Below are 24,500 nucleotides of genomic sequence, written 5' to 3' on the forward strand. Positions count from 1 at the left end.
CAGTTATATAGTTAGTCCACAACAAGCCTGACATCCATAAAGCCACGTGATTAGCTGCTGCAACCATTAGGTTGCTATCAGATACATATACATATTACATATGTACATATTTTCCATCGTAGATTGAGTTACCTTCGACGGATTTAGCAACACGAGTTTTCAAACATAGGCTGGCCCTTAGTTTGATTGATTGCTTAAACTAATGTTTCCCATGTCAGAGTCCAACAACAGCCAATGAACATATTCCATGCGTAAATAGTATCACCCCTGCATATGGATGATTCGTCAGTTATGTTTGCAGTCACAACCAAATTTGCTAAGCTGGTGATTGACGCATTCAACGGCCAATGAAATTCTTCAAAAAAAAAACAAAAAACAATGGGAACCTTTTGAACAAAAACAAACACACACACTTTCGAAGCCGCTGCAGCGAGGTCAAGCAGTGCGCCAGAGCGCATGACATATCGTGTCACCTTCTTTGATATTTTTTTGCGTTTTTTAAAAATCTGGATGTAGGATATGATGGCGCCAAGTCTTACTTTTCATTAGAACTCACGATTGTTGAAGCATTCCACAATAACAGCCTTTTCCCCTACGTATGTGAACATGATTGCAATGGGGTTTCAGATGGCACACTTTTGGTTCGCCTGGACATCCCCTTAGTAAAACTTTGTCGTATTATTGTCAAATTTGAAATGGGATTGGAGGAGCATTTGCGCTGTAGTCCTGTTGTGTTATTTTAGTCCACCACCTAATACAACATTTTTGGAAAATAAAAAAGATAGGCAGACATCAAACCCGCCTTCTTTTATGTATTCAAACTTCCATAATTCAGTGCCAGTAGCACTTAAAAAGATTCTGACATTTGAGGAGAAAAATTCAAAGTGTTTTCTTCAAAAGGAGACCAACACTATGCTGATACTCCAAATGGTTCAAGTGCAGCTTCAGTTTTACTTTGGGTGCACCTTTTTAGGCGTTCAGGTAAAAATACCAGGTGACCTGCAAGGGTTAATGTGCTTAGTGTCAACATGCTATAAGTTGCTATAATGCTATAATGTTGAAATCTCACTCGTGTTAGTTTCAATCCTGTTTCTCAAATGAGGAGTTTCAGTTCAGTACAATGAAACAATGACAAATTCCACCAGAGGGCACTGGTGTCACTCTGTTTTTAGAAAGTCATATTTGCATTGCATGACTAACTTTTATGAACAATTACAAAAGAATTAGCGCTCCCGGCACGGAAGATGGAGCTGATGGTAACAAGTGAATTTGCAACAAATAGATAAGACTAATGGAAAGTACAATTATAGGTGTGAAACTCCTTTTAATTTGGTTGCTTCATTTGACACTTTCAATTGAATTTATCATCACTGCAACTGCCTAGGAGTCATTTCCTGTTCAATTCATTTACAGAGAGGCCCCTCCACAATTTGATGCTGTCATGGGGAAATGGCTAGCTGGCAGAGCGTTAAATGAAAACAGTGTGAGCACTTTCGAAATGTGGGAGAGGTCGGTTAACACTTGGATGCATACAGAACCGGCACGGCAGGGTTCACATGCTCCGAGCTGGTTGAGCACGAAGGGGCCCGTGAGTAGAGGTGGTGGGCTGTGGCAGATTAGCGAGGGATCATCCCCACTCATTACGACGTCTATCCCAATTACTCTGGGAGGTTTCAGAGTGGTGAACCTTCAATCTAGTCCCCGGGGCACTGGCACGCTCACTGCTTTGAATTCTGCCAGGTATCTAATTGCTGTCCCCAAGTGGTCGCAGGTCACAATCGGTCTTTGATTACGCAGCCAGCATGGGCGTTAAGTGAAGCAACTGCAGCACGGTTGAGAAAGTGGCCATTTTGTTTCATGGCCAAGCCATACTGCAAATACAGTGGTGCCTTAAACTACACATTTGATTACCGGCACTTCCGTGTACACTCAAAACCAAAATGCCATTAATCCATTCCAATCTCCCTTCCAAAAACAACAGAAAAATGTGTAAAGTGTTTTTTTAAATAAGAAAAATAACACTGTATAAAATTGCACTTTATAAAAACATCCCATATTGAAATAATCAAATAGAACGTAAATAATTTAACAGTTTTGCAACATTTTTTGCTTCAACTCAAAAGACATTGTGTTCCTCCTCTCAGTGTGCACATTCTGGCCACCTGGGTACTGTGTAAAACAGACATAGAGAGACACCTGAAGAAGAGTTTATCAGCTGACTAAGTAAGCTACAGTAATATTAGTCGTTTCTTGCAAAGGATAAATATTATATGCCTGTCAGTATTGTTACATTGTCTGTCTACATGTGTTGCTCCTGCGGCTGTCATCTTTGTGCCAAGAAAACAATTTGAAGTGAGTTGAGGAGCTTCGATTAGACAATAGTACTCTTTAGCCACAACTTTGTTGCATCTTTAGGCAATTAGAAACCCTTTTAAAAGGGGTGTCAACTAACAGTTGTGGTGGGGGTGGTGTGGTGTTTCACTGTGTGACAAATTCAATACTCAAAACCCAATAAAGCAGCAAATGTTTTTCTTTTACATCTTTTACTGCGTTGTAATTCCGAAGTTCTAAATCTTGGCTGTGGCCCACATGCGTGGAGTGTGCATGTTGCCCCTGTGCTTGAATTGGAAACATACATTTTAGGTTAATTGAAGACCCTACATGGCTCACTAGTGTGAGTAGTTTCCGCCTACTGTCCCGAGTGAGCTGGGATAAACTCCAGTTACCCAAATGACGACAAGCACTACCAAAAAAAAAAAAAAACCCCAAAAAACAAAGAAACAAGCCAGTGAACCATGCAAATGAGTTTGAATCTATCATTTTTAACATTAGATTCCACTTTTCTGACCAAACGCAAAGCATTGTTTTTCGGATTATTGTGATGCAGTGTACTCTGGATTGACATTATTAAAGTGAGTCATAAACATGTCCTACATAAAGTACTGACGGAGGCCACATCTAAGCAGCATAACAACAAAAAGACAGGATGATGACTGTCAGTAAAAGGAAACCTGACATTTTGCCGGCGAGGCGGAAAGCAGCTTGAGAGACATCTCCAGTCATTAGTCTGTATAATGCTCTGTGGCATGACAACAAAGGAATGTGAATGGAATTTTCCCATAGTGATCAGACTGCATTCCTCCTTAGCATCATTTTCAGACGCAGCAGGCAGTAGTTTAAAGCAAAGTAGATAAAAAATACAATAAACATGACCCGTTGGGTGGCTAACAGCAGCAATACAAAGTTAGCACTTAAATCACGAACACAGTTGGATTTATATTATTTAAAACAGAGCCAGTTAATGGCCAAGGGATGAACTTGAATAAAATGCAAATAGAAAATGGATGGATGGATAAATTGCTCTGCATATCTAGAGCTACACTGGACTGGGTTTAACATGTGTAAAAAAAACCCCACAAAAAATCTAAATGTGAAGAATATAAAAAGGGCCCCAGTTTCCTCAAATGTTTTTTTGTATGCGAAACGAAAGACATCCCTGTAGCAGAGCTTTAAAACTACAGTAATCCCTCGCCACATTGCACTTCGAGTTTTGCGGCCTCGGTGTATCGCGGGTCTTCAAAAAAAGTATTCATCAAGAAATAAAAATGCCATATCGGCAGCCATATTGCGGAAAGACGTGTTGTTTCAAAGAAATAGTTGACTCGGAGGCTTCGTACATACCCACGGGAACTCATACAAGGCGCGTGATTGATTCTCTGTGCGAGATCGACCAATGAGAGCACGAGTGGATTTGTCCCGTGAGCTGATTGGCTGCGCATCATCGCAGCCGCACCCGGCATTTCCCTTGTTGTGTCTCGTCCAAGCTAATAAACGAACGGCATTTTTAAACAACGCTCAATTCGAAAACTCATAACGTCATTCAAATGTGCCGTTCAGTTAGTCAGAGTCGAGACGGATAAGCGAACATTGAACAGCTGTGTTCTGAAGTTGTGAGCGGAGCGCACTCAGCTAGCCGACAAGCATGACGCGCTCAGCACAAGGACGGCGAAACATCGGCAAATAAAATGTTAAAGTATTTGTTAAAGTTTGTCTTAAAACATCTTACCTTAACTAGAATTCTGTGTTGCATTTTATCCCAAGGTCCTTGTTGATGTTATTGTGCAAATCTCAAGTTAATTTGCCACGATTACTGCCAGTGACGAAGCTTCTTTGTCGTCGTATAAGAAGAGAGAAGAAGAAGACGACAAAAAAGAAGCCACTGCCAACATAATAACCTTTGCTTTGCACAACAACAAGGGTTTAAAAGTGTATTAATACACCAGTATTGTACCTTTGGCTAAAATTCACCGTAGGATTCTAGTTAAGGTAAGCCAATTTTAGGACAAAATAAAAACTTTAACGGCGTTATTAGCTAACGTTCTGTCGTAATCGCATTAATCATAATTGTGCAGCGGATGTTACTGTGAAGCCTGCAGCTTAGAATTTATTCTTCATTTTGCATTTTAAAATTACATTTTTGTGTAACAAGTATTAAGAAGGGTGGGAACAATGTCGGGTTCGCAATGGTGTATTAGAGGCGTAAATCCCCCCAAAATAAAAAATAAAAATAAATATACTCTAAAATTTTAAAATATACAAATATAATATTTTTTTCATTGAAGTTTGTAGTTGGAAATGCTAACAGAAGCCCGTTTGAAATGATAGTCGGACCGACCTATAGACGATTACTATTTTCTCCGGCCGGACAAAGTGGCGGATAAATGGACGTCGGATATATATATATATATATATATATATATATATATATATATATATATATATATATATATATATATATATATATATATATATATATATATATATATATATATATATATATATATATATATATATATATATACATACATATATATATACATACATATATATACATATATATAGCCAATTGCAGATCTCCACTATGGAGCCTTTTTGGAAAAAACAAAAGTAACAAATAAAGGGTGTGAAGCAGGGGTAAACAGTGCCCTGGGGATAACTAACTGATTGAAGTGAGTTTGAGAGCAGGGGGACATAATGAGCACATAATAGTTGAAAGTGAGCGCCCGGTGTGCGAACATATCTTTTTGTAGCTCAAATTACACGTTGGGAGGAAGAATAAACCTATCCCATGTCCTTCAGCCATGTTTAGATAGTATATTAGCAAAGCTGGTAGAAACATTAAGACTTTTTCTGTTGGGATCTGCTTGTGGAGGGAAATTTTCCAAAACAGTGGGATCAGCTGTCCAATTTAGCAATCCATATCACACCTGTTAGGCTTCTATAATCTCGAGGGCCTTGCGATTCTCTTCCCTATCGGATGCATTCCATGTTAATTTTAACCTCGTATTATCTTTTGTTTTCGTGTGAGTAGAAGAAATCAGACCTTGTTTCTGTCTCTCTTCCTGATATTGTATTATAACTTTGCTGTAAGACAAAGCCACATATCTGTGGTTTGGAGCGAGGGGTGCCAGCTGCATGATAACTGCCTGTTCATGTGCTTATAAATGACCTTGCCTAAGGAGAAATAGGAAGATACTTCTTTGAAAGCGACCATCCGGTTGTATTTGAACTGTCCCTTGCATGTCATTTTTCTATTGAATTGTATCTCTCATTACAGTGGTGCCGTGAGATACGAATGACTGGAATTATAAGTTTTTCGAAATAAGAAGAGGTGCTCAGACAATGTTTTGCTTTGGTTTACAAGCATTCGCTTCACAACAAGCAGTTTGGCACATAAAATTAGAACAATATTTCAAAAAGAGGCTTCAAGCATTTTATTGCCACTCCCAAATTATGTTTAGTGTCAAACTAAACATAAAACAAAGATAATTGCGCTTTGTTTTTTTAAAACACCCACATACAGCTGCTCAGCCTTTCACTCGATCTGCTAGCTTAATGCTAATGGTAATACATAATGGGAACCACCATAGATGTATGGTAATGGTTAGCATCTACGTGTCTCCAGAAATATCTGTATGTGTTGTCCTGCCCCCAGGTGGCCAAGGTCTGCACACCAGGAGCAGCACAATGTTGATTGAATTAAAGCAAAAAGTGTGACAAAAACGTGTAAAGGGGCCATACCATGATATTTTTAGCTTTCCACAATTAACTATAGGCAATTATGCTTATACAGTATATTACCTTTATTTTGGTGGCTATTTTTCTAACCTGGAAGTAAGATACCTTGTTCAGTAAAACCCCGCCAACCCTCGTTTGGCTGCTGCACCTCTTTCATGACGTCGTCCTAAAGTTGAACAGTTGTTATCACTGGTCAGACCAGCCCTGCTTTTCCATTAGTCCCAAATAGCCCCACACCACACAACACTCCATGTTGACTGTCATTCATTTGGCCGCCCTTCCAATTCAACGGCTCGTCATCTTCACTCTCGGCATCCGAAGCTGGTCGGTGCCTGCCCAAAGCTGCCATCCCCGAGGCGGGAGCCACAACCGTCGGGACGGGGAAGTGGTGACATTCCGCTCTGGTGGCTGGAGACATCTCATGCAAGTGGGACCCAAGGTCTGAAAGGATCCACTTCTCCCTAACTCTGGTACAAAATTTAAAGTGGCTGCTCTGAGAAAGTGGGCGTGTTTTTAGTCTGCTGGCTCCTCACTTTGTGACGTATAAAAGTAAGGACATGGTCGTTTTCTTGAATTGGGCGGAACTGTAGTTGATAGAGCAGAAATTCTCAGGGATGCATGAATGGAGGAAAACTCCACTTTGGGGTTGGGGTGGTGGTGAGGAATTAGCATTTTAACATGGCCAAAAGCTAAAAAAAAAAAGTTGATTCAGCATGATTATGGCCCTTTAATTCTTTAAAATCTATTGAATTATGTTGTTACTGTATGTTTTATAAAGTGTAACATTATAGAGTGCTATTTTTCTTAAAATAGACATTACAAACATCCATCCATCCATCCATTATCTGTACCGCTTCTCCTCACAAGGGTCGCGGGGCGTGCTGGAGCCTATCCCAGCTGTCTTTGGGCAGTAGGCGGGGGACACCCTGAATTGGTTGCCAGCCAATCGCAGGGCACACAGAGACAAACATCCGCACTCACAATCACACCTAGGGGCAATTTAGAGAGTCCAATCAACTTACCATGCATGTTTTTGGAATGTGGGAGGAAACCGGAGTACCCGGAGGAAACCCACGCAGGCACGGGGAGAACATGCAAACTCCACACAGGGAGGCCGGAGCCGGGATCGAACCCACGACCTCTGAACTGTGAGGCGGACGTGCTAACCAGTCGACCACCGTGCCGCCCATTACAAACATTTTTATTGCTTTTTTTTGGTAATGCTGGAACCGTTTTTTTTTTTATTCTATTTTGTTTAGATACAAGTGTTCTGACCGTGATCACGAAATGAATGAAAGTTATATTTCAAGGCACCGCTGTATTCTCAAAATGCTTCTCCTGTCTTTTGTCAACTTAAGGCACAGTAGGTCACCAACCTTTTAGCCCATATCTCACTGAGCGGCAAGGGTTGGCGATTGTTTGCACTCGGCCCAAATGTTGATTTTTCGTCAGGGTTTGTTCAAGGTCGCAAACTGTCGCCAAGATGTTTGCCAGACGTGCGCCAATTTTTCTTGTTGCCAGGAAATTTTCAACTTGTTCAAAATGTTATTGTGATAAGAAAAATGATCTTCATTTATGTGAAGAAACTGATCACACAGACACAGACAGACCAGTAAGGTTCAAAAAGACACCCAAAGTGCCACTTTACTTAAATTGTCAAACTAACAAAGAAAAGTTCACTTGGTTGACATGGCGTTGGGAGGCAGAACACAGCCTCTTCTCTGCTCCCACAACTTCTTAAGTCCTCCCAGCTCAGGGGCAGCACCTTCCTCAGTGTCCATGCACAGTCTCAGCAGCCCTAGCTCACCTATTGGCAAAATAACCAACAGCTGTCACGACACTGCTTGCGTCCACTACTATCGCTCTGCAATGCAACTTCCTACCTCCTGAGATTGGGAGAAGAACCAAAAAAAGACAATAGACAGCATCAACATAGCAACATAGTATTGTAGCAGCCAAATAGACATCACGTTCTGTTTTGAACCAAGCCAGGTAAATCTCTCTTTTACAGGAACACGATGAGAAACATGCAGCAACAACAACGACGACACATCATTAAACCTCATTGCTACCTGGTCTTTCTGGGACATTCAAGATCAACAGTTAAATAATTTACAATCTTTCGTGAAATACCAAAGAGAGAGAAAGAGGGAGCCGAATGCGTGGAATTGCAGGAACAACGTTGAACACGGACAGAGTGGAAGAATAATGTAATAATCTACACTGGGGACTGTTCTGTCCATATTTACATCCACGATATTGGCTTTTGTATTTGGGGCAAACAGACAGGGAAAAGAGCGAGGCCGTTGAGATAAATAGGAATGTTAGTCCATGTTTGTAGATGTTAATACAGTAATTGCGCACTTGCAGGTAGGAGCGGAAAAGAAGAGTTGAGCTTGATCCTTAACGAAGGACTGCTAAAATGTAACTGGCTTTCCGTTTCCTCTCTGTGTTGATAGAAACATTTGGACAGGAAAAATGAGGTCCGGTGGTGGGAGGGATTCGGATGAGGACAAGGACGAAGATGGGGTTTACAGGAGCGAGTTCAGCTAAAAGATGGACTTGCTGTCACGGCCACTGGAAGAGATGCTGGAATGGCTTCAAATCTGTGCTGGGCTTTTCCCCGTTTGGCCGACGACAGCGTCAGAACCGGAGGGGGCGGAGCTACCAAACATAGCCCATCTCGTCATCCTTGTCATCTTCATCGTCGTCGTCTTCTGTGATTTCCCGGGGGTGGATCCGACCCCGTCTCTTCTTCTGCCGACCCTGTGAGGCTTCTTCCTCTTGGTCGTCGAGGAGGATGACTGCACCGCCGCTGCCGAAATCTCCCGATGTCTCCTGGTCCTCATCTAAAACAAATTTGGCAAATATTGAATGCCTCACATAAGTATTGGGAGTGCCCCACTAGATGATGCTGCTCCACCTACCTACTTTGTATTTAAGATAGAGCAATGATTTAAAATTGGAACAAATGTTAAATGTGTGTCACTATTACAATGCAGTGATCCTCCTGTTACTGTCCCTCAGTTCAATGAACAGGTAGGACGCTTTCATTCCAGTGCTTTCCTTCAGAGGTGGGCATTTTACTAAATTTTACTGCTCCATCATTTGTCATCCGGAAGGGGCCAGGGTACCCCCTCCGTTATTCGTCACTTCGTCACTTTTCGTCACAAACCTAATCGGAATGGTCAGTCCATCCCCCCTGATTTATAGATGTTCAAATTTTCATTGCAGGTGGGCCTGGAATGTATTACCCCTGATAAACGAAAGTTAATAGTACTGTACTTTTTTATAGGGGGGTGTTTCTGTTCTTGTCCTCAGCTTCTAGTTTGTCACAGGTGTGGCTGGGATGTGCAATTGGCCTACAACAAACTCTGCCAAGCAACCAGTGACTCGTCCTGTGAGCAGGACAATTAATCTAAGCAATTCAGTATATCCACATTGATGAGTATGCTTGATAGACAAAGGTTTTTAAGGTTCATAGTGAATAACAAATGGTTTTGTTATTGTGTGTGAGATCTCTAGACTTGCATACCATTATATTATAAATTTAAGTAACGTCTGAGAACTGTCAAAGTATTTTAAAACACAAAAGAACGCTCAACCAGCCAGCTCTGGCAGAGCTGCAGCTGTTACATAATGTACTCGAAACACATTTTGATGTTGAACAAATGTTCTTGAGTTGACATTTAATCCTGTGCACCTACAGTATAAAATGGGACTCATTACCTGACACCTCAACCCCCCCCCACACACAAAACCGCTGTCACACAGGACATCACCATGTCATTAGGGCTCAGTTGCTAAACTGTGCATCAAAAAGCTAACTGCATTTGTCTGTTGCCTTTTGCTGCTTTTCATTTTCCCAAAAAAGAACTAGCATTCGAGAGGAAGAACATAAGAAGAAAAGAAAAATATACCCCAGAAGGTACGTGAAATACCGGTAGGCACACTCCAGTGGTGTACCAATGAATCAAATGAACAGAATTAAGGTAGAGTACTGTATTGTTTTATTATTCTCTTGGGCAGAATATCAAGTTGTTAACTTTTTTTTTCTACTAGAATAACAGTTAAAAATGCTCAAATATAAGGCCAGCTACACACTAACCTATGCGGCCGAACATGACCAGAGTGGGCCATTTTGGAAAAAATGAGTTGTCGACTCTTCACCGCACATCAAGTGATTGTGCACCGCACATCTACCAATGTGCTGCAATGATAAAATTGCAACCCGTAGCAGTTTCATACAGTACACTGTATTGAATATTTTTTCTATTGAACCACAAAAACATGCCGTGATTGCCAAGGAAGATGAGGACCGCCACAAAGAGAGGTAGCAGGCGACAATAAAGGACAGATTGTGGGTATTTCGAGAGGCTGTTGGCAATGATGGATTGTCCCATTCACTGACTGCACCTATGCATTTTGGTAACAGACTGCCCACGCTTGGCTTTCTTGCCACAAGTATATATGAAATTCGAAATATAGTTAGTAAAACAAAATATATACTGCATAGGTGGCAACCAGCTGCGTATCGCTTCTGCTTAAAATCAGGAAATGTATTAAATGCGAATGCAAAAGCTTATTCTCATTTTTGATTGACCGTTGAAATTGCCGACCTGGGGGCATATAGTAAAGCCACCCGAGATTTTAAGTGGATTTATTTTTGTGGCTCAAACACATGGATGTGTAAGTAGAAGAAAGATATGTGGTATTTAGGTGACAGTTGAGTAGGGCGTGGCTTTATGGTGTATTCAGCTGGCCCACAGTATTTGAGATGGAGATAGACCCATATGTTTTTTTAAGGGCCGATACCGATTTTGATTATTAGTAGTCCAACGGGCCGATAACCAATATTTGGAGCCGATATTCATTTTCAGCAAAAATGAAAACATTGGCATTAAAAAAACAAACAAACAAAAAAAAACTCTTAACTTTGTTGAAATGTCTTTCAGCACATGTTTATGGAACCATTTTTCAGGTTTACATAGTTGATTTTTATCATTATTATTATTGTTTGCCAATATACATGTTTGTTGTAAAATTCAAAAAGGGAGCTCCCAGGGTCATCATCATGTCTTCAAAGGTTAAATGAAAACTTAAGACAATAGCTCCATATAGTTTACTACAGTAAATAAAGTTCTCCAAAATTTCAAAATGACTTAAGTGTGAAAATTTCACTTTTTCTTCTTTATTTTGATTTCAAACTGAAACAAAAAGCGCAGCATGGTCAAAGTAGGATCTCATATAAAGTTAACTGAAAATGTAAATAAGTAAATACATTTCTTGAGGCTAACACAGTTTTAATTTGATCTATTATTAGCCATCAGATTTTTAAAAAATGCAGATATTTGTCAAAACACTGAATATCGGAGCCAATAATCGCCCCGACAAACTATTCCTAGTTTGAGAGCAGAGAGAACTGATTGATTTTGAGTTGACTTACCCTTTAAATTTGACACTCTTTTCTGTGGTGTGTCAAATATAGACATTAATTTAACATAACATTTTTCATTCATCTTTAGAGTTAAAAAAAACAAAACAACAAAATGATTGTTTTGTTACATTAATACCACTTGCTTTTCTTCATATACAGTTTACTTAAGTGAAATACATGTCAGTTGTTTGGACTCTACCGCTGATTCATATGAACCCGAATGAAAACGTTGACATTTGCACTTTGCTGACAAGTGTGACAAATTCTCCTACTTGACTTGCACAGCAGTGGTGTTTTATCAAAGTTGCATCCCTGAGCAGAATATCAGAGGTAGACACAATTCAACATGACTGACCCGCGGATCTCTTACATTATCACTTTCTGAAACAATTGCTGATGCATGATAATAAAAGAAAGAAAGTTAGCGCTGCGGTTAAAAACCCTGTATGAATCCCCTTATCAGAAACAGCACAAAGTCAGAGACGCAGCAGTAATTCTGAAAAAAAACAAAACACCTGCTTACTGTGAGAGAGACTAGAAGGGCAAAATAAACCATAGCCTCACTTATCTATAGAGCGTATTGGTGTGTGTGTGTGTGTGTGTGCGTGTGTGTGTATGTGTGCACATGAGTGCATGTTTTTTTTTTTTACCGCAGTTTGGGTTGCCTTGCTTTCTGGACCCGGCGATCTCGTTCCCATACTTGTCCACACACCAACATTGTCCAGTGCTGCCATGACACTGGGTTGGTTTAAAATAGCCCTCCTCAGTACAGCGAGGAATATAGTAACCTGCAGGTAGACCACAGAATATATGGGACAGATTCAGGGACAGGGAGGAAGGCCATTTGGAGAAAATGTGTAGAAAGAGACCAGCTGATAGATGTCAAAGCTCTTTTATTCACAGAGGGAGATCGCCAAGCAATTACTACCCAGTGGCTTGCAGGACAACAGTCATACATTCTGCTTGAAGTCAGGCAGACACGTTCAATAACGCACACACTTCACACATTGGCACAAACACACAAAACAAATACTAGGCCAGACTCATTTTTCAAACTGTGTTGTTAGCAATGTGTGCAGCTGGGACAGATGGCACTAAATGAAACCTGTTCTCAGGAGAATGTCGTTGTAAACTCAACAAAAATGTAAGGACTATACTGTATTGCAGGCTGACAGGACTTGTTTTCATGTTATACCGGTGTCACTGCCTCTACACTTGTCTGCCCTTCAGTAACAAACTCCTCAAAAATGGAAACTTTAGAGATGCTAGACAGTGGAACCTCTATGAGGTTTGAACAAAATTTATTTACTGAGATCCTAAATAGCAGGGGCTAAATGGCGTGTTTATTCACACTAACAGATTTCACAGGTGTAAAATGGTGGAGACCGCCATATTTAAAAGAGAGGGTTTAGCATTGATGGCTTTCACCGTGGAACATTTCAGAGAGCACCACTTGCGCAACATGAAGTGATGGAATAGGAATGGTTACTGTAAGACAAATAATACAGGAAAGAAATCTATCGCTCGCTTTTGGGGGAAGCTAGCAACCACATAAAAGGCATGGCGAGTACGCATCCTGTGTGACACTTCTTTGAAAACTTGGGACAGCACAGCCAAAAAACTGCTGTGGGAGAAGGCAGGAGAAGATAATTGTCACATCACGCTGCAATGACACAGATGCAAGGGAATGCTGGGTTGAAAGGAGTTTTGTTGTTTCAATGTCATGACTCCTTGTGACTGTGACTGTTAGCTCTCAGATCATTCAGAAGCTACAAAACTGCATTGGCCAAAAGACAATACGTCACATAAACTTGTTTTTTTTTGTCATTTGAAAAAGGTTAACATGAGCAGAAAAGATCAGTTCTCTCATTTTGCCTGCTCCTCCTTGTCATGCAACAATACTGTTTGCAACGTGTCTTTCAGATGCGTTAAAGACGCAAAATCAGCCATTACAATTTTTCTCCAGTTTGAGAAATCACATTGCATATACTACCAGAAAACACAAAATGAACTATAATTGTTCGTGTTTGGCAGATGCGGTCCATTTTTCACATATGTAATTCAGGCCCTTTGTACTTTGAATGTGAGTTTGCTTACATGTATCATTTTCCGTTCACACAATTTTCATTAATTCTTTGATGCTTGTTGAACTGACAATTCAGATGATGCGGTCTGATTCAGAGTATTTATAATTATTCATTATTTTCATAACATTTTCAAATGGCACTTAACACAAAAATATGCCCATTTTGTACAAAATTACTCAAACACAAAAAGTATCAATTCAAATTTGCAATCACATCAAGAACATGGCGTTACTATTTCATACTCAAATACTGCTGAATTCTTGCACGAACAGTTGATTGTATTGCAGTATTTTTCATTGTGGTTACAGTAGTATTTTGCCCTCTAAAATGTACTGTTTGGTAGTGTACAATGAAATGCTGTCGTCAGTAAGTACTGACAGCTGCCAATTAAACTGACCTATGAGGCTCTTCCTTCGACTCGGATTCTGGATCCTGCTCTTCTCAGCTTGGCAAGGCAAACCTACACACAAACAAGGTCATCAACCTTTTCCCCCCTCTGCAATCATCACACCAATTTCTCATTGTTGTCACTTTTTTTTTTTTATGTTCTTAAGACATTTGTTTATACCTTCCCAAAGATCTTCTAATGTTAACATGCTTTCATTATTTAGTCGGATAGAATCAGTCGACTAAACTGTTTTGTGTCATTTTGTTTTGATTTGATGCTCTACCCAAAAGTCAAATTAAGTGCACCTCAAAGTGTGAGGAAATAGGAAGTGGCTGTGAGTTTTATTTTGAGCAATTTACCTGCACAGACCTTTAATGAAGAGAAGGGTGTGACTCATTGACATTTTAATTGGTTGCAGTATTGGCTCTATTTGCAATGTGAAAACCGCTGTGAGACAGCTGGGAAAACATTATTACATTGTGTGCAAGGAAGTCAAAATGCTTTGCTCTTTCTGCATTCCGCTTGTTCCTCAGACATAGGAAAGAGAAATTAGTCAAATATTTTTTGCTGGCTGTGCAATAACGGTCGCTGGGCAACCTCACAGGAGAGCCGGCATTGATGTAAAGTGAAATGCAGAGTGAGCATTTTGTTACTTCAGTTCAATGGTACAATCATTGTGTGAGAATTGACTGGTCTGAAATGACTTTTAACAGCGGTCGATTTTTGCAGTGAACTATTATTAGCAATTATCCTTTTAAAACGCGTCCGTCCAAGCTCACCCTCGGGCTTCTGGAAGCAGTAGCACCACTCGTTGTTCGACAGCTTGTCGTCCTTGAAGGAGTCACAGGAGTTAAAGAGGGGCTTCATGCACAGCTCGTACTTGTCCATGTAGATGGCGCTCAGCTCGGACTCGTCTAGCAGGAGGTCAAAGTTCATGTCTAGTTTGTTGAACATCCATCCCAGCGAGTCTTTGCAGATGGGTAAGATGCTCGTGTCAAAGTCTAAAAAGTCAAAGCAGAGACAGGACTCAAGTGAACATTTTAGAGTGTAGCACGCAGGCCTATTGTATTTTTTTCGGCTTTGAGTAGCACGCTAGAGTGTGTAATTGTGTGTCTTTGCGTGAGGGCAGCTTGGCTGAATTGAAAGATGTTGACACTACAGAGAACAGCGCTGGGTCACTGTCTACATCACTACCATCTCTCATGAGGATCAAAAAGCTGCTGTACAGAAATATGACACACACCCCCCCACACACACACACACGCACACTTTAGAGGGCTGATGTACTCACGTCCGGTGGCTGAGTCAGAGCTGTCAGTGGATTTGAGGTCTCTGTTGGCATCGAGGTGGAGAACTCCAAACCAGTCCTTGAGTCTGGCAGCCAGACTATGGAGCTGTGTGTCAGTGCACACTACACAAACCCACACACACAAGAACACAAATTAATACAATGTGAATTTCAGGTACTGCAGGTGCACATGATCAAACCCAGAAAAGGTGAGCCATGATGTTTGCAATGCCAGCTCCAGCGCGCTTTGATGTCAATTTCAGTCCACGGCGCTGATGCATAAAATGTCAGGATTTTTTAAACTTGATTTCCACCTTAAGTGTTATTATAACCAATCCGCGGTCATAAATGCAAAACATTTACAATTTTGCATCCGTATGAGGTGAGCCAGAAAAGTTCCAGGACTGGCGTCATAAAAGATATATTTCAAATCCAAACTAGAACTACAATCTTTCCTCTTCAAAGAAGTCATGCACTCCCGGGGTCCTCTGCAGCTCCGTTGTCACAGCCATCTTGATGTTGTCCAAGTCTTCAAAACGGGTCTCCTTGATGATTCCCTTCAGCATGGAAAAGGGGGGAGCAGGGAGGTTGCTCCAGCATGGTGATTTATGGCAAGGAACTTTCAAATGCTCACAACATTGTGAGTAGTATCACGGCTGAGCTGTTTTCTGAAGCTGAGCCGTGATTGATCGTTAGCTAAGCCCTGAGCAATTGTGATGTCATTTTCAGTCGACAGAAGTGACAAAATGGCCGCCCCCTGAGATGGCTAAAAAGGGGTGGATTTTGCTGCTTAACTCATATTCCACAAAGGCAATATTAATCCGAATGCCGTGTTTCAAATCGTGGGCCTGCTGGGAACATATTCTTGAAAAAAATGTGTTTGGATTGATTTCCAATTTAACACTCATTAAATTAAAAACCAACTAAAATGTGCATGTAGATTCTGGTTTAGATGATGGTTGAATCAACATTGATATTGTGTGATTTATGGTTGAAAAGCAAACATTGACTCAACATTTTTCTCAAACTTGCTATTTCTGTATAACCTCTACTTTAGGTCTCAACGTAGATTCAATACTTAAGAACCATATTTCAACATTGATTCACCCCTATTTTGCTATCTGGATAACAGTTAGCCTAGATTCTTGTCTTTCTACTATTCTTTCTTCTTTGTATTTTACGGCAGACTGGAAGCCCTGTAGCACCATGCTGCCTTTGACAGGTCCATCTGTTTACGACATCAAAGATTTGGTTTGAGGGAGGAGACTCACTATAGGTCGCGTTCACGTGACATCACTTCCGATTTGTATTGTTTTTGCTCGCCGTCTTGAGTGGGGTGATGGCATTCGATGGATTATATATGATTGAATAACACGCTTCTCGGCAGCTCTTAAAATGGTGAATTCATTGCTGCGTCATTGTGTGGTGTACCAATGCCAAGAGAGATAAAGATCTATGTTTCTTTTGTATTCCGAAGATAATTATGCACCAAGCAGGGGGTGGTGACAGTACATATATGGTAATTGGTAATATGGTCGTTTGTAGAGGTGGGCATTTTACAAAAGATTACCGGTCCGTCATTCATCATGGGTCAGCAGCCTGGGTGCTCATCCGCCATCCGTCTATTTTTCAAGCCAAACCAAACTCTAATCGTCTGTCGGTCAATCCGTCATATTATTTCAACCGCACTTCCGTCAGCAAACATCAAAGGTCCGCCAATCGCATTTCCGTCTCTGCAAAGCAAAACGGGCATCTGTCAATAATGGACTGTGCGGTCCGTTTGGACTTGACCAGTTTAGTTATGATTGCACAGACGGACGAAAATCCACTTCTGTCTATGCTTAGTCTGTCTGTTTTTTAAAGTTTCCCGTCTGTCTCCTAACGTCAGCAAAACGGGCGTTCGTCATAGACGGAAATAAGGACAGGTGGGTCGGTCAGACGGAATGCCCACCCCTGGTTGCTTGTGGTGTGCTGTGTTGTCATCTCAAGTACACCACATAATATGAGAGCAGTAAGAACTCACATGCTATTTTGTTTTACCTTGGCATGCTCATGCATTTAAAAAATCAATTAGGATGTTAAAAACCATTGTGCGTACCGGACTTTAGTGTTCCTAACCTGCAAATTTTCCAGATGACCAAACCACCACCCGAGCCAAACTGACACCTATGCTTGTGTGCGTGTGTCTGAGAACATTTTATCAAGTCCTTTATCTGCAGCAGAGAACAAACGCGTAAATTCAGTCAAAAACGATCCGCTTTCCCCTCTGAAATAAAAGTTCTGTGCAGAGATATGAGTCTCATTGCTTTTTCCTCACTCAGACCACATAGAATATGGCTTTATTACGTTTTCTTCTTTCTGAAGTCTTTTTTTTTCTTTATCATCATCCATTCCTTCAGTGAAACATTGCGCTTTTGAATTTGCTCTCAATTTTCCCGTGATAGACATTTCATTTCCCATCTTTTCCGCCCAACCACAATGTATGCATGTTCTGAGCTTCATACATTCACCTGAGCTCCATCACACCGGCCTACACTCAGCCGACTTTTCTCATGACTTAAAGAACTACTTTGATATTCCTGTCTCCTCCTGTTCCTTTTGCTCACCTAAATTGCTTTGAGTGCTTCATTTTCCATCTCTTCCCTAACACATCCCCTTATAAACTCCAAAGATAAGTGCTTCTGTGTCTCGCTTTGATATCCACTCACCGTGTCCTCCTCCTCCTCTTCACACTTTTTCATCTTTTGATTTGACTTCTATGACCGCTCCAGCTCTCCATCTCATGCTCTTCAGTCTCTTGCACTTTGCACTACAAGTGCCGACGGTCTCCGATTTCTCCTTCACTTGGTATGATCTAAATTGCTTCTGATAGACCAGACACTGTCACCTGTTCTACAAGCAGTTTTTGGGTGGAGAATGTGTAAAAAAGAAAGCTGGAAATAAATATATTTACACACAACAGATGTCTTGTTTCTTTGTTCTCCTGGGCTTTCGGAGATCCAGTGTCTTTAGGAGAAGCGGTGTATTAGAACCACATAGAGTATTTCTCATGAGTGCCCACAAAGGTTGTCACAGAATCTTTTAATGTGAGGACCACTGATTCATATGGGGACTATCTGGTTGGTCTTTGAGCCCCTGAAGTGGTTAACTTAATCATATAAATTACATGATTTGTTTTATGTCAAGGTTTCCCCAACTTTTTTTGCAGGGTTTTGTTCCTCTTCAGTCAACAAACCTATAAAAGTATATTGTATGGTCCAGAGAGTGACAGAACTACTGATTATGACCAATTGCTCAATATTAGCAGTGAGAATGTTGGTGAAAATTGACTGCACTACTTGGCTGTAAAGAGAAAGGACCACTGTCAATTCAGTCTCAACTGAAGTAGAACAACTTGACGTCAGCTAATGCTAACTTCCACTCGGTCTTCTATTGTGGAACAACTCTCCCAGGAATACTGATTATGCTCAACACTATACTAGTATGATAAACAGGAGTTCAGAACATTTAGAGATTCTCCAATTCCTCAATTGCAACCTTAAGCATGGACGAAAAGTAAATCAGGTGATCAAACCACAACACCACACAGTAGTGTTCATCTACAATAAAATAAGATTACCATTCATTTATTTATTTTAAAACTGCTTCAAAATATCCAGTGAAATTGGCTCCTTTAGTCTAATTTTTTATGTAGCACGTTCCAAGTAGCACAAGGAGTGAAATTATAGCGAACACAACAGATGCTATTTTGTTATAAGAGACATAAGCCAATAAAATGTGTGCCTGCTTAATGATCAATGAAATAACTTGGAGCATTTTATTCTCTGCCAATTGCTGTACCCTTAACGAATCATCTGGAACCCATTTTGGATACCAGCCAAATGTTTTTGGGAAGGCAGAACTACAGAAATAATCTCTGTCTGCATTGCATCGTTGGATTCGGTTTAGGTCAGGGCTCTCACATTCTTCCTCACCAATGCACACCTATTATGGCTTTTTTTCTTTGTCATGGTGCAATAGAAAAGGATCGTCTCTTTTTCTCCAAAGGTTTCAAGCAATTCAGAAGGAACTAAGGGGTCTACAGGTAGTTCAACCTCTTATCGATGAATCATGTGAGTGAAAGGAGCATTTTTGTATAATTGAAAATAATCTCAAAATTGTGCCGGGGCAGTGTTGACCTCCAGACTGGAGGTAAAACAATCGGATGGCGCAGTAGATGTGCAGCATGAGGCGACACTTAGGAAGTTATGAGGTGCTCAGAGCTAGATAGGTCAGTTTCATTAAAAAGAAACAACAGCATGCTGGATTTAGTTTGCCCTTTATCTTCAGCGCAATCTCACAGAGGGTGAGGTGAGTAGAGGCTCAGATAATGATCAGTTTTACACTGCTCCTTTAGAAACCTTCAACATAGTCCCCCTTGCAGTGATATAATGACCACCCTAAACATTTATCAGTAAAATGGAAACATAGTTGTAAGTAGTCGGTGCCTTTTTTTTTTATAGAGATTATAAATAACTGTAGTTGGGTTGTTTCAGTGAAGTACTTGAAAATTTTCTTTTTCATCACACTCTCTCGGTTTTTCAATCAGAACTAATGGTTTATTTATTTAAAGAAAAACTGAACTTATAGAAAGTAAGTGAGTGGTCACCAGGAGGAAAACTATCAGTCTTTGTTTTGCGGTGAGATTCTCACATAGACGTACCAAAAGATTTTTTAATAGTGAGCCTCCTTTGCCGGGTCGCTGATGGTGTAGTGGTACACTCGCCTGAGTTGTGTGCGGGCAGCGTGGGATCGGTATAAAGGCCCTGATACACCAAACCGACGTCCGTGTCAAGAACGTGAGGGTTTACTTCACGTGGGAGGTATAAAGGTTGTGGATACATGGGGGGAAAAGGACAATAGAAAATGTACATTTTTTTTCCCTTCTTCATCCGGAAATGTCTTAATGGTCATTACAGTGGAGATTACAGGAAACTATTGAAATCATTTTTAACAATTAACAATTTTTGTACGGGAAAAAAAAAATATTTAAAAACTCGTATTTGTTAGACAGATCTCATCTTGCCCATTTCGCCTCTAATCCGGAGCGTCCGTTAGCGATTCTGACTGCAAACTTCAGGCGACTTTCACGAGCAAAGTGGAGTTCTACACCCATCTCCGTCTCTCACCGGAACTGTGAGTATGCAATCCATACACGAAAAGCATCAGGCCTGCAACGTGCGTTGGACTGTGGTACGAGTACCTTGAGTGTGTGTTAGTGAGAGTGGGCCCACATTTTCTTTGTTATTTGATATCTTTTGTGCTTGTTGTCATACTTAGAGTTGAATAAGTGTTGTATTGAACATTTAATAATTCAGTGGATTAGGTGCTTTGAGCATACGGTCATTTATGTAAATTTCACAAGTAATTCTAGGCTTTGAGCCGATAGACTACATTGTTTTCTTAATTTTCCCATATTGTGATATTTTATGTGTTATTTCTTACCTTTGTATTTTCATTAAATGCATATGACATAGCTATGGAAGACCATTTTAACTAATACACAGGATTGCGATTAAATACACACAAAACAAAAAACAAAGTATAAAAGGAAGATATTGCAACTACTTCCACGGTTAATGGAGGCACCGCCAACAGTAATTCAAATAAACATTTAAAGGTTTATCAATTCAGGTAACAGCGCCACCTAGTTAAAGCAGAACCCAGACCCCGCCCAAAATGGGAGGGTGCTACATGGAGAAAAATTGACGTAAGTGTTTTTCACAGGACAGTGACGAAATGTTTTAAACAATAAACTCTAATCATATCGATAATGGTATTTTTGCATCAAAATATAGACAGCGGTCTCCCACATACTTGCAAATGGGCAACCGTCCGGGATTCACATATTTGCAGATTATTTTCCCAGTATTTAAAAGAAAAAAAGAAAAAAAAAAATATATATATATATATATATATATATATATATATATATATATATATATATATATATATATATATATATATATATATATATATATATATATATATATATATATATATATATATATGGGCAACCCTCGTTTTTGAAAGAAAATGCTTAATCATCATATATCATCAGCTTATTCAATGTTTTTTTTATGTTTAAAAAAAAACGGGTGTGTTCCACAAAGGAGGTTTGGGTGAAAACTCAGAGTCTTCTCACCCTGAAATGAGGGAAACTCTGACGTTTCAGTTTCAAAAAGGGAAGTAACTCAAACCAGAGAAGGGGGGGTACCTCTAGTCGGTTTCAGAGAGAGAGATAACTTAAGCTCCCGGGCATTTGCCGCAGTAACAGACTCTGTGAACCTAACCAGGTTTAACTCAATGAACCTCGAGTTTCTCTCTGCCTCCGCCCTCTTTCCGAGCCACACACTCCATTTCATTTCCTCATTCATTCAGTTCGCAGGCGAGTTTTGGCGTAGCCTAGTTCTGTCACTTGAGAAAATCGGAGTCAGGCTATGAGAAGTCCATGAGGCACAATAGGTGAAAGGAAGATCAGACGGCGCAGTAATGTTTTCCAGAAAATGATGTGTTGAATTTACTCAAGTTTCAAGTGGTTGCACAAAATAAAACGGTGGAGTGAGTCTTCTTTTTATGTTGTATTTTCGATGTTTTTATTGCACAGCACTTTGAACTGCATTTTCATGTCATTTCTTGTGAAAAGTGCTGTATAAATAAAATGTGATTGAAAATCATCTAGATCCAGATACATGTATTTAGGAGATGTATAGTCTACTTAAAAAATGTGTCTGGATACAGATGATTACATTTCGTGCAACCACTTGGAAGATATAAAATGGAGTAAAAAAGAAAATTTTTCAGTGTACCGTTTCACGTCCATCATACACATGTATGGAAAAAAGTGTCAATTGACAATTTTATTTCGTCAGGTGTTTGCACGAAGTATAATCATCTGAATGCAGATACAATTTTTAAGTACACTATACATCTACTTACAAAATGTATCTGGATCTTGTTTTATTTTGTGTAACCACCTGATAAAATACAATTGAGTAAATTCAATCATTTTTTTCAGTGTACCCCCATGAGATTATGCCGAGGTCTTAACTGTTTGAACACTCTTTTTATATTTCATCTTCATCTGTTTCCAAGTGCGCTCTCTCCCCGCGAGATTGCACCAAATAAATTATTAGGCCTCTATTCAAGCAGTTTCCCACTGTTATATTATTGTGATCGCAAATGATTACATTGAAATTCACACGCCTCCTCCCCATTGCCATGGGGACTCGTCGAATCGGGGCTCCATTCATGCTATCATTTCATAGTTGTGGTGCACGCGCTTAACTCTTGGTGAAGATACTTGGTGAAGAGAGTTGAGTAAACTGATTCAAACCAACTGTCAGGGAACCGGAAACTCAGAGTTCCCTATCTCAGAGTACATCAACTGAGACTTCAGGATAGGGTTGGGCATCCTTTGAACTTGGACGATTCCGATTCCAGTTCTTTGATTCGATTCGGGTTCCTAACGTATCTCGATTCCGATTCTTAAAAAAACAAAAAAACGAATTATTTTGGGACAAAACACGTAAACTTCTCTGCCATTTAATGTCATGTTTGTAAACTTTACTATGAATTACTCAAAGGGCTGTTTTAGCCAGTATATTTATTTTGATATTTTTTGTATTATTATTTAGTATTATTTTCACAATACCTTTTTTTGAGAAGTTCAATACAATACTATAATGCAGCTCTTACTGAAAGTATGCTACTCCAACACCAATTGATTGGCTAACCTTGTCTTGCTTTAGACATAAAATATATATGACAAACACAACGCTGCATTTTATGGGCAAGCAAGGAAGTCTATCTAATCCAAGCAGTCTATGTAAACATATGATGCATATGTATGTACAGTGTTTCTGTATATGCTGCAGCTGCATATGCTATAAGGTCAATAGTCACTGAATATGTGCATTTGTGTGTTGAACTCAATGTTGTCATTAGACGTATTCTGACTTTTGGGTCATAAGATGCATCGCGTCAGTTCTATGGCTAGGCCTTGGCCCAATGAGCCAGCCGGGATGGCCCGGGCAGGATCACCGAACCCGGTCGATTGCCGCCACCGCAGCGTCACAGCGGCCGCCGCAGCTGTGGAGATCCGTGGGAAGGGCCCACGGCCAGAGTCGCAGCCGCCGCGGCCCACGCTTGCCGGCCGGCACGAAGAGAGCGGAGGGGCTGACCGAGAGGAGCACGGCAGCTCGAGTGGGGGCGGTCCTTCGTCCGTACTTCTTCTGCGCAGCTAACAAGGAATCGAAACTTACCGCCGACATTCTAAAATCTGAAAGGTTTCGGGAGAACCGGAATGATGGTCCCGGTTCCACTCGATTCACGGGTAACGATGCCCAACCCTACTTCAGGCAGGATTACACTCAGAGTTTTTGGAACCTGCTTTGCGAAACAGACCCCTAGCTGGTAACTTTTCCATGGATCACTATCCATGGAGAATGCGCTTGTTGATATTCCATGGAATGCCATGGAATTCTCTTGGCAGGACCACATAACCAGTGGACTGATTCTGACAGAACATGGTGGTGTATCATGAGATAATGAAGAGCTCATTAAGGTCAGCTGGAGATTTAATTACATATAGTCCTTCTAATTAACGCAAACAGCTTATTGTAATTGTAATTAAGGATGCACAGCCGATGTAAATGAACAATCATATTGTAACCATTTTAGGGTTGCCCATATACTTATGACAATGGATGTATCATAAATGAAATTTAAAAAAAAAAAAGAGCAAAGCAAATCTGAGGATATGTATTTGATTTCCTATGATTATTCATTTCTTAGCTAGTAGCGTTCATATAATTGCTTTACAGCATTGCTTTATTTCTGCCTGTCCACCATACATTATACAGCTTGTATCCTATTGCTTAAGGTATTCTTAAAACAAAGTATATTTACATTTGATTGTACACCCCATCTGGATTTCTGAGCATAAAACCTGTAAACAGCATTGCAACAATAAAAAGAGGTTTCATTTCAAGTTCAGTGTGAGTGCAGTTTGATTTCTACGATCACATCTTTATGTTTACTGATGGCCAAGTTCAAACTGCTGAGTCTTATCATCGGAACAGAATCTGGCACACATGCACACCTACACACATACGCACACACACACACACACGCACACACACCCCCACGCACACACACACACACCCACACCCACCCACACAC

General features: G+C 40.4%; 1 protein-coding gene across 2 annotated transcripts in view; it reads right to left on the reverse strand.

Moving 5' to 3' along the window:
- Positions 1–7,691: 7,691 nt before the first annotated feature.
- spock1 (SPARC (osteonectin), cwcv and kazal like domains proteoglycan 1) overlaps positions 7,692–24,500 on the reverse strand; it is a 110,220-nt gene continuing 93,411 nt past the window's right edge. For both annotated transcript variants that reach the window (XM_086023501.1, XM_086023500.1), the window contains 5 exons: positions 15,282–15,401; positions 14,770–14,991; positions 14,000–14,062; positions 12,166–12,303; positions 7,692–8,927 (listed from right to left, as the gene is read on the reverse strand). In XM_086023501.1, the coding sequence (XP_085879627.1) occupies positions 8,743–8,927; positions 12,166–12,303; positions 14,000–14,062; positions 14,770–14,991; positions 15,282–15,401 (728 nt within the window). In that variant the 3' untranslated portion in view covers positions 7,692–8,742. The remainder of the gene's footprint in view (positions 8,928–12,165; positions 12,304–13,999; positions 14,063–14,769; positions 14,992–15,281; positions 15,402–24,500) is intronic.

The sequence above is a fragment of the Filicampus tigris genome, chromosome 2, assembly GCF_054856515.1.
Source record: "Filicampus tigris isolate MCC_2025a chromosome 2, RoL_Ftig_1.0, whole genome shotgun sequence".
Classification (NCBI taxonomy): Eukaryota; Metazoa; Chordata; class Actinopteri; order Syngnathiformes; family Syngnathidae; genus Filicampus; species Filicampus tigris.